We start from the raw sequence: 15,281 nt of genomic DNA, 5'->3' as shown, positions 1-15,281 counted from the left end.
AGGTTGGAATCCAACTGGCTTAATCTGCATTTAAAGAAGGCCAAAACTTTGCCCAAAATACAAGGGCCAATGGTACAGAGGACAAGTAGGAGAATAAGAGGACCAGCAATGGCAGATACTAAGGTGGTTAACCATGGGGAGAAGTTGAACAGACCCTGATACCATGTGTGTTGAGCCTCTCGTTCTCTTTGCCTTTCCTTTAGTCTAGAATCTAAAACCACTCCTGAACTATCTGCATAAAAACAACATTCTTCTTTCAGTGCTGCACATAACCCATCCTGCTTGAGGAACAACAAATCTAAACCTCTTCTATTCTGTAAGACAACTTCAGATAGGGAAGTGAGGAAGTTCTGCAAAGCAAATATAGATTGTTTTTGCTCTAAGGTTATATTGTCTAGGTTCTAGTAAAGAAACAAAATCTTCTGAGTTATATACATCAATTTTGGGAAGCAATTGTACCTGAATACAAAATGATTTTTTTGTCAATAATACATAATCATTTCAGCAAAGTCAAAATTTAATTTGGGGAAATAGAAAGAAATCATGGTGTAATTAGTTGTAGAGTTGAGTATTTGCCCATAAGCGTCCTTGATGACCCATGTGATGTTGTGTGGTTTGTGGGCCTTAAGGCTGGTGGATGTCCCATCAGTCCAGTGAAGCGAACAGCCGAGCAGGAAGAAGAGAAGTGCTGTCATCTTTTTCGGATGATGGCTCCGCTGGTTGTGGGTGGTGATATGGGCGGACACACCTTGCAGGAACCCAAGAGTTCTGTCAGGAAGCTGGACCACTGCGTAGCCTCGACCCCACGGAAATGATGGCGTTGGAAATGGAGCTGAGACCTGGAAACGCAGGGTATCTGAGGCGATGTGTGTCTGCGATCCGAGGGTGGCTTATAATGGCCTGGCCAATAAGATGGAAGAGTAGATCTCCAAAGGCAGGCAGCGGAGTCGCAGGGTGGAATGCAGCAGTGAAGGTGTCTCTCCAGACGTTCCGAAAGAGGAGAGACGTTGGAGTCAAGCAGCTGTAGCCAGGATAGAAACGGTGGGGATAGGGGAGGAAAAGCAGAAGAGGGGGTAGACAATAAGAGAACAGTATGATTGAGGTAAGTATGATTAAAAGAAAAGCCTTTGCGAAGTTACCTGTATAGTCAGAGAAATGAAGCAAGGGAAATAATAATATGAGAGAGTGATTTCTGAAGCAGGCAGAAGAGGGCGGCCATTATGCTGAAAGGCATAATTGCAGGCAGGAAGAGAATTGTCTTCATAAGTAAAGGTTACTGTGCTGTGAAGGGGGGCTAGGATAACCCCTGGAGATGCATTAAAGAGTGAAAAGACTGGAGATATCATTGTCAGCAAGAGGGTGAGAGATAGAGGAGTCGTGGCCATTGGGTGGCCCATGGTAGGGGCGGACACAACGGGCAGGAACCCAAAGCACTTTGTCAGGAAGTTGTACTGCAGCGTATCCTTTTCCCCACGTGATGAGCTGTGCAGGGCCTTTCCACGCAGGATCTGGAAGTTGCCTGAAATAGACAAGAGGGCGAGAGGAGGGGGGCACTGGCTTGGTAAAATGGCGAGAAGCAGCCGTAGAAGAGGGAGAGCCAGTGAGGTTAAGAAAGTTAAGAGCATAGAGTGTAATGTTCAAGATGTTTTGTAACGCCGGGAGGTTCGGGGGGCCTAAGCCCTTTTTTCCCGTTTGCCGATCAAGGGCATTTTTCAGAGTTTGGTTTGCCCTTTCCACAATAGCCTGGCCCTGGCTATTGAATGGTATACCGAATTTATGAGTGATGGCCCACTTATGACTAAACTCAGCAAAGGGAGAGCTGACATAAGCAGGACCATTATCTGTTTTGAGAATTTTTGGACATCCCAACGTTACGAATGTTCGAATACAGTGATTAATAACATTTTTAGTTGCCTCTCCTCTTTGCAATGTTGCCATAATAAACCCTGAATAAGTGTCTACGGACACATGAATGTATTTCCAGGGAGCAAAGGGAGGATAGTGAGTAACGTCCATCTGCCATGTGTCACAAGCTTGGATACCCCTGGGATTAACACCCTCAGGGATACCTCTAGCCTGGAGACTACATGTGGGACATTGTTGGATTATTGCTGTGGCTTCCTGGTACATAATCCCGAATTGCTGTACCAGGGCCTTCTTATTTTGATGGAAATAGTCATGACTCTCCCCAGCCGAAAGTGGTTGAGGAAAAGGGGAGGAGGTCATGATTTTGCAGGCCTCATCGGCCATATGATTGCCTTCTGATAAAAATCCAGGCAAGTGTTGATGACTTCTTATGTGAGCCACAAACAAGGGCTTACTTCTTTCCTTCAGTAGTGCTTGGAGCTGTAAAAAAAAGTGTCATGAGAGAGGGAGGGGTAACAGGGGAAATATAGGCATCAAACATGCAAACAGCCATTTGAGTGACATACATACAATTCCATCAGACAGGGGAGGGGTGCCAGTGAGATTGAGGAAGTTAAGCGTATACAGACAAACATTTAACACATTTTGTAATACTGGGAGGCTAGGGGGGCCTTTAAGGCCTTTTGACCCCATGTATCGTTGTAATGCCAATTTTAAGGTTTGATGAGCCCTTTCAACAATAGCTTGCCCCTGGCTATTGTAGGCAATCCCAAACTTATGGATAATGGACCAGTGATAGCAGAACTCAGAGAATTGAGAGCTGATATAGGCTGGTGCATTATCTGTTTTTAGATTTTTTGGCGGTCCCAGTACTACGAAGGTCCGAATACAATGATTGATAACGTGCTTTGACGTTTCTCCCCTTTGAGGGGTGGCTATGATGAACCCTGAATAGGTGTCAATAGACACGTGAAGGTATTTCCAAGGGGCAAAAGGTGAAAATTGAGTGACATCCATTTGCCATGTCTCACAAGCCTCTATGCCCCTGGGATTAATCCCTTGAGGAAAAGTTTTTGCTTGCAAACTGCAAGTGGGGCATTGTTGGATGATTGCCATTGCTTCTTCCAGAGAAATGCCAAATTGTTTAACCAGAGCCTTTTTGTTTTGATGAAAATAACTATGACTTTCCCCTGCTAATATAGGGGAAGGTTGAGGCATCTTAATACTGATGGGAAGTACTTTACAAGCAGTATCAGCTACCTGGTTCCCTTCTGAAAGGAAATCTGGTAGATGTTGATGACTTCGTATGTGGGCTACAAATAGAGAATGGGTCCTAGATTGAATGAGCATTTGCAGCTGAAGCAACAGTGTCATTAATGATGGTTGTATAGAAGGAGATAGATATGCCTCAAAAATATGTAAGACCAATTGGGAGACATATAGACTATCCGTTATGATGTTAATTGGTTGTTCAGAAAATGTTTTCAAGGCTAAGTTAAAAGCAGCTAATTCAGAGAGCCATCAGTGAAAACTGTGATGGCTTGAATTAATGGAAAAGCAACTACTGGAGAGGAAAAGGTAATAGGTATTGTTTTAATTAATTGCAAACGGGGGTCAGAAGGGAGATGGCAGGAGATGGGACCAATCCACTTTTCCAGAGCGTCTTGTAATACATCTGACGTCTGAAAAAGGGGTTCCCATTGAGAGAGTTTGAAAGGCGAACAGTTAGGGATGATGCGATCAAGCCCGTGAGGGCATGGAATAGAGGGGAAAAGGGTTGCAATAACAAGAGTGGCTACTATAGTGTTAACAGGCCATGGAAAAGATCTTTCACCTCCAAGAGAGAGGCGATTAAGAGAGAAAGGGGGCAGCGACCATCCCTTCCATGATCAAAGAGGAGTTTGGAATGAGTAAGATGAGCGTGTGAGGTGAGAACGGGCGGGGGGGAGCATAAGAGCAGTTGAAAGCAGAACAGAGAATGTTGTTTGCATGGAGGGAGGCAAGGGTGTTAAAAGAGTTGCAGTTAAAGGAAGCGTTACAACAGCACCAGGGTCATAGTTTCCCGAAGGCTGAGCAGAGGGGGGGTTACTATGACACTGCGAAGCCCAGTGAAAGCCTTTCTTTAAAATGTCCAGGCTTTCCACAGTTGAAACAATTGCCATTACGAGTTAAAGCAAAAGCGTCAGGAGAGGAAGCGGGGGTAGATAAAGAAGAAGAAATAGCCGCTGCGAGTGCATCCATTTTATGGGAGGTTGTGCCAACAATTCTACAAAGCTGGAGAAACTCAGCCAAAGTAACCCCTGGCTTGTTAGCAACAGGTTGCAAAATCTTTTGACAGTCATGATTAGCATTAGAAAAGGCCAATTTCATGAGTAATTCCTGTTTAGCAGTAGCGTTGTCAATCTGACGATCCAATGCAGTTTGCAAGCGACTAATGAAAGAGGCATAGGATTCATCAGGATTCTGCATTACTTTTAAAAAGGTTTGGGTGGATTGTGAGTCTGTATCATCCACCCGTTTTAAAGCATTCATTGCACACATATGAATGATGGCAAAAGCACGGCGGGGACAAGTCTGTTGTTGAACTAAAGTGGCAAATTGTCCTGTCCCTTTAAGATGGCCTTCCGTGACTGCTGCCGGCAAACCTCGCCGTATTTCTACATCAACACATTTTTCATACTCAGACTGCCACACAACATATTGTGCTGGGGTCATAAGCATAGAAAACAACATTTTCCAATCATAGAGCAACATGGCAGTATTACCAGAAACCAAGGAATCAAGTATGCCTCTAGTGTAAGGTGAATGCAGACCATAATTAGTTACAGCATCTTTTATGTTTCTCAAGACCTTAAATTCAATGTTAGTATGTACAGGGTTGCCGCCACCTCCCGGGGGAAGGGCAAGAGGGAAGGCAGAAAGAGTTTCAGAGTCATCCAACGGTAGAGGGGAGGAAAGGAGATTGCTAATAAGGCCTCCTCGAGGAGTTAGTGGAGAGGAAGAAGGAGTGGGGGCAGAAGGGGGAGGATTAGAAGATTCTGCAGGATTGATGTAAGGTGGGGGAAGAGAGGGAGTTTCCACCTGTGCCACAAGAGGATCTCCAGATTTAGCAGGATTAGTTGAGGAAGAAGAAGAGGAAGAGGGAATTTCAGAGGTAAGAGGTGCAGCATTCTCTTTTGGAGGATAGAGTGTGTTTAATGCTGCCATGACAGCCCGCCAAGATGTTAATATTTCAGGCGGGGCTCGGGGGATATCGTGTAGATATTTCCCCAATTTCTGCCATGAGGAGTGTCGGAGTGTTCCCTTCTCAGGATAAGATGGACAATGTTCCTCTATATATGTCAATAAGTTAGTCAATAATTTTTTTGAAAGAGGATATACAGTGGTGCCATTAATTTTTTGAAATGAATTAGCCTTCTTCACTATAGTATAAAGTTCGTCCCTATGACTTGACGAAACTTTGGAAGGTGAGGAGCCCATTACTTACGATTGTACGATGCCTTTGCCAGGTGCGTAAGAACGGGAGTGAAGGAGATGCACCTCTAGACAGAGATCACACCTTTGAGACAGCGAAGGCAGACGGATCCCGGACGAGCCCCCAGTTGTCGCAGCGAGCGACTGGTCCGTTGCTCCGTCTGCGTTCTTTCGCTGCCTATGGAGTTCCCCGCAGGGAAGAAGTTTAGAGGGACCCTCGCAAGGGTGAATACCAATAACAGACACCAGACATCCGATTGTTTTCATAGGAGGGAGCACTTCACACCCGAGGCAGATGGATTGACCCAGGCAGCAGCAGCCGCAGCAGGAGGAGGGGGAGGAGGAGAAGGAGGGGGACCTGGAGAAGGAGCTGAAAAGCTTCGGGTGCTCTGTACAAACCTCATTTATTAACCTCTTTCAAGCGGGTGGGGGAGCACACAGGGGGTAGCAGAGTTTTACCTTATATGGAAGAACTCATAAACAAAGAACAAAGAACAAGGCATATGATAGTTTGCAAGTTTTGCTTATCATCCTGGGATGGAAAGTAACAACAGTCAGTGTTTCGTGATCATATTGAAACATTTTGTGGTTGGCTAAAACAAGGTCATTAGATACGTGCAAACATCCCTATATCCGTGTTTGACAATGTCTGCTTAATGGTGGAATAGCCACATATGACCTCAACTGTGCATATATTTTCGGTCATAAGTTGCTACAGTCGTAAGTCAAGAAACTAGGTATTTCTGTTAATGTTTACTAGACTTTGTTGATCAGTGAGAACTGAACATTAGAAGAAAATGGGGCGAGGTTGGAATGAAGATGCATCTGGTGGTTTATTTAGGGATAAAGTGTTGATGTTAAATCTGCTGGCTGAGGATGAAGAGGGAAAAATGCTTTTCCTATTATGTGTTGGACGGATTTCCCCCTTTTTATTGTCTTTTTCATACATTCACACATAGATATTTCTACTAACTTTCTGTGCATCTAATCCTTAATAAAAATATTTTTTTTAAATAACCAAGAGGGCCTTTTTCAGGAGATGGACTGGGAGGGTCAAAGCAGACAAGATGGCGGTCAGATTGTACCATCCTGGGCAGCCAAAGTGGGCTGAGGAAATGGCTCTCGGGCCTCCCCTGGATTGGGAAATGGGCTGCAGGGAGGGGGAGGAGGAAGGCCGTCAGGGAGTCCAGGGCCCATGATCCCCAGCAGCTAGTAGAAGAGAGTGGGAAAAGGCAGGCAGGCAGGCGCTCAACTGGTCCAGCAGTCCTGCCTGATGCTCTGGAGGAAACCTTGGATCCCGGTGGGGCCTCTTTGCCCCCCAAAGTGGCAGGAAATATGAGAGGAGGGAAGAGGAACCCTCTGGGCTGCAGGGAAACTAACACCCATGCTTCTCTCTCCCTTTGGGGGGGGGAGGAATCTGGGGAGGGGGACACAATAAGGATATCTGCACCCATACTCCTGGGCTCTCCCAGCCTTCCGACCCCCACCTGCCCTGGATACCCCAAACTTTTCTTCTCCCCCCCGCCCGCAATCTTCAGCCCCACTAGCTTTCTTTGAATGGTTTTCAAAGCCTCTTTCCTGTCCCCGCTCCAAATAGACCCCTCCTGTAGCCCCCACCCCGAAGACAATCTCAAAGGGAGGGGCCCCGGCACCCTTCACTACAGGGAGAGTTTGGAAGGACAACTCAAAGACACCCTAAAATAGAAGCAGAGGAGGTGAGGGAGGGGAAGAGTTTGAGCCTCGTGGAGGGGAGGGTTGCATTTTTGGGGGGGGTGTTCAGGGGGCTGCTTCATGCCAGGATCGGAGGGCAGAGTGGACTTCCTTTTGTGCTCCCCCCCCCCATTGACTCTTAACCCTCATCTCTTTGTGCCTGGAGGGGTGGACTAGATGCTCCTTTAAGGCCCCTACAAGTCCAGGTTGAGTCTGCTGAGATTTCAAAAGGGGGAAAGTGGAGCCAGGGGTCTCTATGGAGAGCCTCCATCCTCCATGATTATGGTTGTCCCTAAGATGGTTTTTTTTTTCCCCAAAAGGGCATCTCTTGGTTTTTTTTTCCCCTTGAAAACGTTTCCCTTCTCCTCCCAGAAGCTTCTCCAGTTCTGACTGAGCGGCGGAGGATGGAAGGATTCATATTCCTTCAGGTTGTTTGGTGCAAAAGGGGTGGGGTGGGGGTTAGAGACTTCCTGAGGCTGCTGAAAGGACCCTGTTGTAGCTGGGGGGGACCTTTCCACCCCTCCCCCTCTGTTGTGGGAGGGCTGCTCCATTTGGCCAAGATGGCCGCTGCGGCCCCTCTTTCCACCCAGAAGGTGGACTTGGCTGCCCTCCAAAGAGCCTGGCATGTCTCTTTTCAGATGCAGGACGTCTCCTCCTGATGGGTTTGTCCTTTGTGACACAACACAAATCCTTTCCCCACCCACCAGTCAGTCAGAACTGGAGAAGCTTCTTAGATCAGAAGTGAAATGTTTTCAAAGGAAAAAAAAATACCTCCAAAAGTCCAGTTTGCCCCACTTCCCATCCAGGTTCTGACTCAGCAATGGGGGATTATGGGGTGGGGGGTTCTGGGCCTCCTCCCCAAATTCCGAGTCTTCTCCCCAGATGGGAATCGAAGCTCAGCTCTTTGCCCACCTTTACAAAAAAAAAGGAGATTCAGAAGTAAAAGTGAAGTTGCAAAAACACTTTTGCCCCCCACAAAAGCCCCATTTTTTTCTTGTAGTTTGGGTGGCATTTGTGGCTTCCAGGTCAGGAAATGCCTCCGTTCCGTCTCCTTCCTCTTCCCGTGCAAGAAACTTCGGGGCTCGGGGTCCTCATTCAGGGTCGCCAAGGTCCCGCTCCCACCCAGCCCCCACATTGGCTGCCCTTCTGCGACCCCCCGACCCACCTCGGCCACAACTCGGGGAATGAGGGGGGGGGCTCTCCTCCTCCTCCTGGGAGATCAGAGGGGAGGGGCGGGGCGGAGGGGAAAGCAGAGGAGGCGAGAAAGGGGCGGGGCTGCAAGGCAGGGGCGGGGCCTTAGAGGAGAGCAGAAGCCCCTCCCCCTCACCGCCCCTCCCACTCACTGGATCTCCGCTTCCCTCCCCGATTCCTGCTTCTTCCTTGGTGGATCGGCGCTGGATCCCTCGGAAGAGGCTCCTGGATCCCGCTCGGAGCAGGTGGGGCTCCTCCTCCTCCCAGGAGATCTTCTCCCCTCCCCGCCAGGAGGAAGGGAGCTGCAGCGGATCCCGCTCTTGGGCTTGCCGGCTTTTCCTCGGGGAGATCCGGCTCTGGCGTCGCCTTGCAGGGAGCGGATCCCTCCCTTCCCCTCCAGGGGACACGAAGGGGGCTCCCTCCCCGGGCTGGATCTGTTCCCTTCTTCATCCGGCCAAGGGATCCGGGTGGATCCGGGAAGGACCTGTGCGCGTAAGTTGCTTTCAGAAGGTCTCCCTGTGGTCCGTCTGATCACGAGGTCTCTGAGCATGCGTATCCCGCAAGTGCATTTGAAAATAAAAAAAGAGGGTAAATTGTGCTTTAAAACATGTACTGAGATTATCGTAGCGTGTTATTACCACCACCCTGACCTCTTTGCAACGGGGCGGGAAGAAGTTTAAATTCGTTGAATTGAGCTCCTGTTGTCTTAACCCACAAAAGAGATCTTCCTTCTTTGTGCTCTGAAAGGCCAAAAAGAGCATCCTTTGTTTTCATGCTAATCTCTACTTTGCTTCTGTTTTTAAGAGATGGGTAGAATTTCTAAGCTTTGCATTTTTCCTTGTTTTGCCCAGGAAGAGGCTGTCATGGGGCAGCCCCCCTGAAGGTTTTTCAAAGCCCAAAGGAAGTTTTGAGGGGTGGTCTTGGGAGCAGCTGCCAGAATAAGCTGATGGCCAGGAAACGCTGCCTTTCCTCATTGGAAATAAAATTGGAGACCCTTAACTTGAATCTTTGTGGCCTTGCAGCCTCCAAAAAGAGCAGGGAAAAGAAGCCCTTTTCACACATGCTCTGCCTCATCTGATCTCTCTCATCTTCCACTGAGTTTTCCTAGGCACAACTATGCTTTGGTCCCTGTTGGACTTCATCCTGCAGGTTTCTTCCCTTTTGTCTTGTTAAGATGTTTTTCAAAAACGATTCAATCTTCATTCTTTTGCATCCTCAACAAATAATCCTATTTTCTCTTCCCTCTTCCAGATCATTTGCAGATTCTGTCCAGTATCACTGCTGGCATCTGGGCCTTCTTCGTTTCTCTTTGCCGGAAACCAGTGAGGCTGTGGCCGTGAACGTCACAGAGGAGAAAGGGGGCATTTTCTTGGATTGGGATCCCCCAACCTTTGGCCAGGACTCCGTTCCAGAGAATTTGGAAATCATGGCCTGGATAGAGAAGCAGCTTCCTGCACAAATTGGTTAAGGAGAACCCGAATCGTTCAGCACTGAGGGTCATCCCTGGCCTTGACCCAGAGGGGTAACAATTGACCCAGAGACCTCTTTGTTGCAACTTTAAAGGTGAGTAAAGAAACCTTGGATAAATCTTGGTTTGGAGAACAAGCATCCATGTTTTAAATCTTTATTTGACAATACAAATGAGCAATGCAGAAAAATTGGGTGCTTGGTGGGGGAAGAATGTAGTTTCATCATTTAGGACTATATGCTAAATGTGGTTGGTGAGCCAGTTAGGAATCTATCAGCTGGTGATGTTATCCCACATTTTTTTTTAAATCTTGCCAAGAACTAGGTTCCAGTCTACTGCGGTCTACTTTGTTCCATGCTTCACTGAAGTCCACATATGCTACGTCCACAGAATTTTAGTCGCTTTCTCAAAGAATGCAATGAGGTTTTTCTGCCGTGGTCTGTTTTTGACAAACCCATGTTGGCTTGTAATGATAGCTTTATTTGTTTCTAGGCTTATTAGGCAGATCGATTGCTTGATTATCTTTTCCAAGATATTCCCAGGGACCGATGCCAGGCTGATTGGTCTTTATCTTTCTGGATCTCTTTTACTTTAGTTTATAAAATATACAAAAAGTGTGCCTAGGAAGCCGGGATCGAGAAGTCATGATGGGATGGAGATCATATGTGCAAAAGTGAGAAGAAGAAGAAGGAAAAAGGGATAAGAATCAGAAATGGGTCATTCACATGAGCCTGAACTTTCTTTTCCTTATGCGATGCTTCAGTTTACTTTATTGTCATTGTACCTCATACAATGAAATTAAATGCCATCTTCAGTGTACATTATAACTATAAAAATAAAACACAAACACACATCCTTCGGATTCTATGCAATTGAATTGAAACCCCCTGATATTGCATTAATATTGCACTATACAGTAGAATTCAATCAAGTTACTGCACTGGGATAGAAGCTGTTTTTCAGCCAGTTTGATTGTCCTGTACCATCTGCCGGATGTTAATAGTTCAAAAAAAAGGGTGCCGAGGATGAGATGGATCTTTGAGAATGTTTTGAACTTTCTTAAGGCAGCGGGAGCTATAAAGCTCTTCCAAAGAGGGGAGAGGGCAACCCATGATCCTCTGGGCAATGATGTCCTCTCTGCCATTATGCAATTGGCAAACCATAGACAGGTGCAGTAAGTTGAAATACACTCTATGGTGCAGCAGTAGAAGGTCACTTAGTTTTTGGTAATTCCTGTATCCTGTCCTGGACTTATCACCACAATTGGAGCCTTGGTTGTTGAGCAAAGTGGTCCTTAAGTAAGATGTCACATGAGAGCTTGGCTAAATGACTGCGATGCTGTACTGCTGACTGTGGTTGTTAAGCGATTTCATGTGTCGTTAAGCAGACAAAAGTCCCAGCTAAGGAATGTGGGGCTGTCTGAAGTGAGCAAGAGAGGCCTTGTGATTCCCAGGCACAGGCCGCATTCAACCTAACGGGGCCTGGAGGAGCTTAGAGATGCTTTGGGACACGTTGCCTGGAAATGGTATGGAACCGGAGGCTGCAAAGGCCACTGCTCTAGGAATTAAGGCCACATTTCTCAGTGGTAGCGGTGACATTGGGGTGAAGCCCAGGCCTGGGGACAGTGGCAGATGGCTGAGAGTGCTGAAGGCGCCAGGCCTCCACTTAAGGCCCAGCTCAGCATTGCTGTCAGTTAGAGCTGCTTTGCATGGCCAGGCTCAGGCTTCCAGGGGTGGCTGCAGCTGTGCACCCCACTTTAGTGGGTGGCTCCCCAATTTATGGAAGGCCTGTGCCTGTCTTCTCCCCTCCCTAGATACCCCACGACCATTGCCTGCACTTCCCCCAACGTAAGGACCTCCAAGGTCACTTCATGATTGCAACCAGGAGTGTCGGATGGCGGTTGTGGAGTGAAATGCTCCCGTGACCCTTCCCCTAACCACTGTGTCAGGGTTCCAACTAATGAACCCAAATGATTCAGCACTCTGAAACTTTCAGCTTCCTCAAATAACAGCTTTATTGAGTACATCATTTTGGCACGGATGAACTTAAAACCAGCTCTAGCTGTTTCCCGTGCTTTCAGCATAATTAAACGTTAGAGATCCCCCCCCTTCCCTAGGGTCACAGGTCACATTGCCCAATTAAGTGCTCTGGCATCTCCTTGGCAACAAGTTCCAGTCTCCAGCTGCACCTGTTGGGGATGACCTTGGTTCCCACGAGATAGCAGGTTGTTTTGGCTAGATCGCATTCAGTTCTACTCCCCCCTCCCCCGAGTTGTGTGGCAACTAGAGAAAAGGAAGATGGCTGCGGCAGGCTCGAACTGTTTCAGAGTTGACACACTGCTTCACTGAACGACCAAGGTTCCAGTCCCAACCATGGTTATATGTTGAGGACATCTCTCTTATAGATATAGGGGCTCCATCACTTTGCCTCAGGTATACTGAGCCTGGGCAGAGGGTCAGACTGGAAAACCCTCAAGGTCCTTTGCCAAGGATAACATTTTACGATTCTCTATGTGTCTGAAAGGCAAATATAACTCTTCCCTTCTTTTTCCTTTAACAGCGGATAGAAGATTGTCACCAAAGATTTCCCTGCAAGCCAGCTATCAACAGATAATAGAAAATCAGCACAAGGCAGCAGCCAAAGGAAAACATGAAACGTAGGAAACGCTTGGATCCCCAGTCTGACACAACCAGCACCCCGAAAAACCACCAAAAATCCCATGAATGCTCAGAGTGCGGGAAATCCTTTGCTCGCAGGTCCCTCCTTTTGACCCACAGGAAGGTCCATGTGGGAAGTGGATCCACTGAAGGTTTGGAGGTTGAGAAATCCAACTCTGGAAATGAAGCAAAAGGTCTCAGAAGCTCCACCAGACTAAAACCCTATAAATGTGAGGATTGTGACATACGGTTTGGTCAAAAGTCAGACCTTCTTACACATCAGAAAATCCACACTGGAGAGAAACCTTATCAATGTCTGGAATGTGGGAAATTTTTCGGTAGAAACGGCACTCTCAGAATCCACAAGAGGATCCACACAGGGGAGAAACCCTACAAGTGTTGGCAGTGTGGGAAGTGCTTTTCTCAGAACTCAAGTCTTTGGATCCATGAGAAGATTCATGTGGGAATAAAATCTTACAAATGCTTTGAGTGTGGAAAATGTTTCATCCAGAGTTCCTCTCTTCGGAGTCATCAGAAAACGCACAGAGGGGAGAAAAACGAAAAGTGCCTCGAATGTGGGAAATGTTTTTCCAGGAAATCAACCCTGGTAGTACATCAGAAAGTCCACACCGGAGAGAGGCCCTATGAGTGCCCAGAATGTGAGAAACGATTTGTGTATTCTTACGAACTGCAGAGTCACCAAAATTGGCACAAAGGGGACCTACCCCATAAATGTGGGGAGTGTGGGAAAAGTTTTCTTACGCCAACCCATGTTCAGATTCATCAGAGAATCCACACGGGGGAGAAGCCCTACAAATGTGAGGAGTGTGGGAAATGCTTTTCCCAAAAACAACATCTTGGACGCCATCAAAGGTTCCACACAGGAGAGAAGCCGTACAAATGCATAGAATGTGGAAAATGCTTTGGAGACAAGAGAGGCCTTTGGAGCCATCATAAAACCCACACAGGGGAGAAGCCACATCAATGCAATGACTGTGGAAGATTTTATAGTACCTCATCAGCCCTTAGAACTCATGTGAAAATTCACACCGGGGAAAAGGATTACAAATGTTTGGACTGTGGGAGAGCGTTTGCTTATTCTTCTTGCCTTAGAAGTCACAGCCGAATCCATACAGGAGAGAAACCTCACAAATGCGCAGAGTGCGATAAATGTTTTGCTCGGAAAGATACACTTGTGATGCATCAACGAATCCACACTGGAGAAAAACCATATAAATGCCTGGAGTGTGGGAAATGTTTTGCCCATCCTTCAACCTTTCGCATGCACACGCAAAACCACACAGGAGAACAGCCTTACAAATGCACAGAGTGTGAGAAACCTTTTCCTAGTAAATCAAAGCTAAGAAGGCACCAGAAAGTCCATAGCAGAGATAAATCTCTTAAGCTGTGAACAACGTTGGGAACCCTTTTTTCCCCCAACAGTCACAAGAGGGTGTAAATTGTGGTGTGTGAGAATATGTAACTCGCAAAGCTGCATTAGTAACTTCCCAGAGTGATTACATAAAAAGTTATAAGTATTTGGGGAGTAGATATAATGTTTTGCAGAGCACAGGAATTCTTTGACCTATGACCACAACTTGGAATGTATTTCTGGTCATAAGTTCATGACCAGTCATAAGTCAAGGAACCAGGTATTTCATTTCATTTTTTCTTCATTTTTACTAGATTTTGTTGAACAATGAGGAGAACTGAAAAGTTAGGAGAAAATGGGGTGAAGAGTGGAATGAAGATCCGTCTGGTTGTTTAATTAGCGATAAAAGTTTTGATGTTGAATCTGCTGGCTGAGGATGAGGAGGGAAAGTTTCTTTTTCCTATTATCTTTTTTGGGAGGGATTTCCCCCCTTTTTTTCATTGTCTTTTTCATACATTTCATACATTCACATTATTTGTACTAACTTTCTCTCTATGCATATAATCCTTAATAAAAGTTTTTTAAAAAAAAAATAACCAAGAGGGCCTTTTTCAGGAGATGGACTGGGTGGGTCAAAACAGACAAGATGGCGGTCAGATTGTGTGAAGGGGAAGGGGCGGGAAACCTGTCACAAGAGGCTACTGGAAGATGCCCCCTATAGGAGAGATGGGGAACTGTCCCAGTGGGATCCACCCTTGGTTGGGAGCTTGGGGGGAGGAAGGGGAGGAGCTTCCTGATGGGCCTCCTCCATCGTCCCAGGATGGAAAACTTCAGGCAGACACTCAACTGGTCCAGCAGTCCTGCCTAACGCTCTGGAGGGAACCTTGGATCCCGGTGGGGCCTCTTTGCCCCCCCAAAGTGGCAGGAAATATGAGAGGAGGGAAGAGACCCCCAGGAACTCTCTGGGCTGCAAGGAAAGTAAGATCCATGCTTCTCTCCCCCTCTTCCTTTTGAGGGAGGGATTTGGGGAGGGGTTCACAGTAAGTATCCCTACACCCATGCTCCTTGGCTCTCCGGAACCCCCTCCCTGCAGCCCCGTTCCTGTCTGCATTTGCTGCCCTGGTTAAATTCACAAGTTCCCATTTGAGCAGCAGCTCCTGTTGAGGTGAACCGTTCTTTCCCACCCACTCACCCCAAGAGTGAAGGTTCTCCCCTTTGCAGGTGGGGCAGCTGGTCCTGGGTTCAAATCCCGATGCCGCCACTCTCACCTTTGAGCATGGGAGCGTGCTGTGGCCTGGCCGAGGTCGTGCTTTGAGCGAGGGTCCTGCAGAAGCAGTTTGGATGATCTCTGTGGAAGGGGGGGGCTTGACTGCAGGGGGGGGGGGGAGTCTGGGTGTGTCCTGCGGATAAGGGGAAACACACACACACACCGATTTCCTGGTTATACTCAACTTTTCTTCTCATAACCGAAGTCTTATCATCCACCTTTGGGGGTTCAACTCTCTTCTGTCTCCTGTAGACCCACCAAGCCCATCTGGAAGGG

At 47.2% G+C, this 15,281-nt stretch overlaps 1 protein-coding gene across 1 annotated transcript; it reads left to right on the top strand.

The window, feature by feature from the left end:
* The first annotated feature begins 8,382 nt into the window (after positions 1–8,382).
* LOC113453436 (uncharacterized) lies at positions 8,383–14,321 on the top strand. Its single transcript, XM_087928267.1, has 3 exons — positions 8,383–8,486; positions 9,493–9,804; positions 12,269–14,321. Exon 3 carries the CDS (start codon positions 12,359–12,361, stop codon positions 13,775–13,777), a length of 1,419 nt encoding a protein of 472 aa, XP_087784393.1. The 5' UTR covers positions 8,383–8,486; positions 9,493–9,804; positions 12,269–12,358; the 3' UTR covers positions 13,778–14,321.
* The last annotated feature ends 960 nt before the right edge of the window (positions 14,322–15,281 follow it).

Source organism: Pseudonaja textilis, chromosome 2 (assembly GCF_049901715.1).
Source record: "Pseudonaja textilis isolate UNSWEBS1 chromosome 2, rPseTex1.2, whole genome shotgun sequence".
Taxonomy (NCBI): domain Eukaryota; kingdom Metazoa; phylum Chordata; class Lepidosauria; order Squamata; family Elapidae; genus Pseudonaja; species Pseudonaja textilis.
The sequence above is the reverse complement of the archived record's forward strand: the minus strand, read 5'-3'. Positions and strand labels throughout refer to the sequence as shown.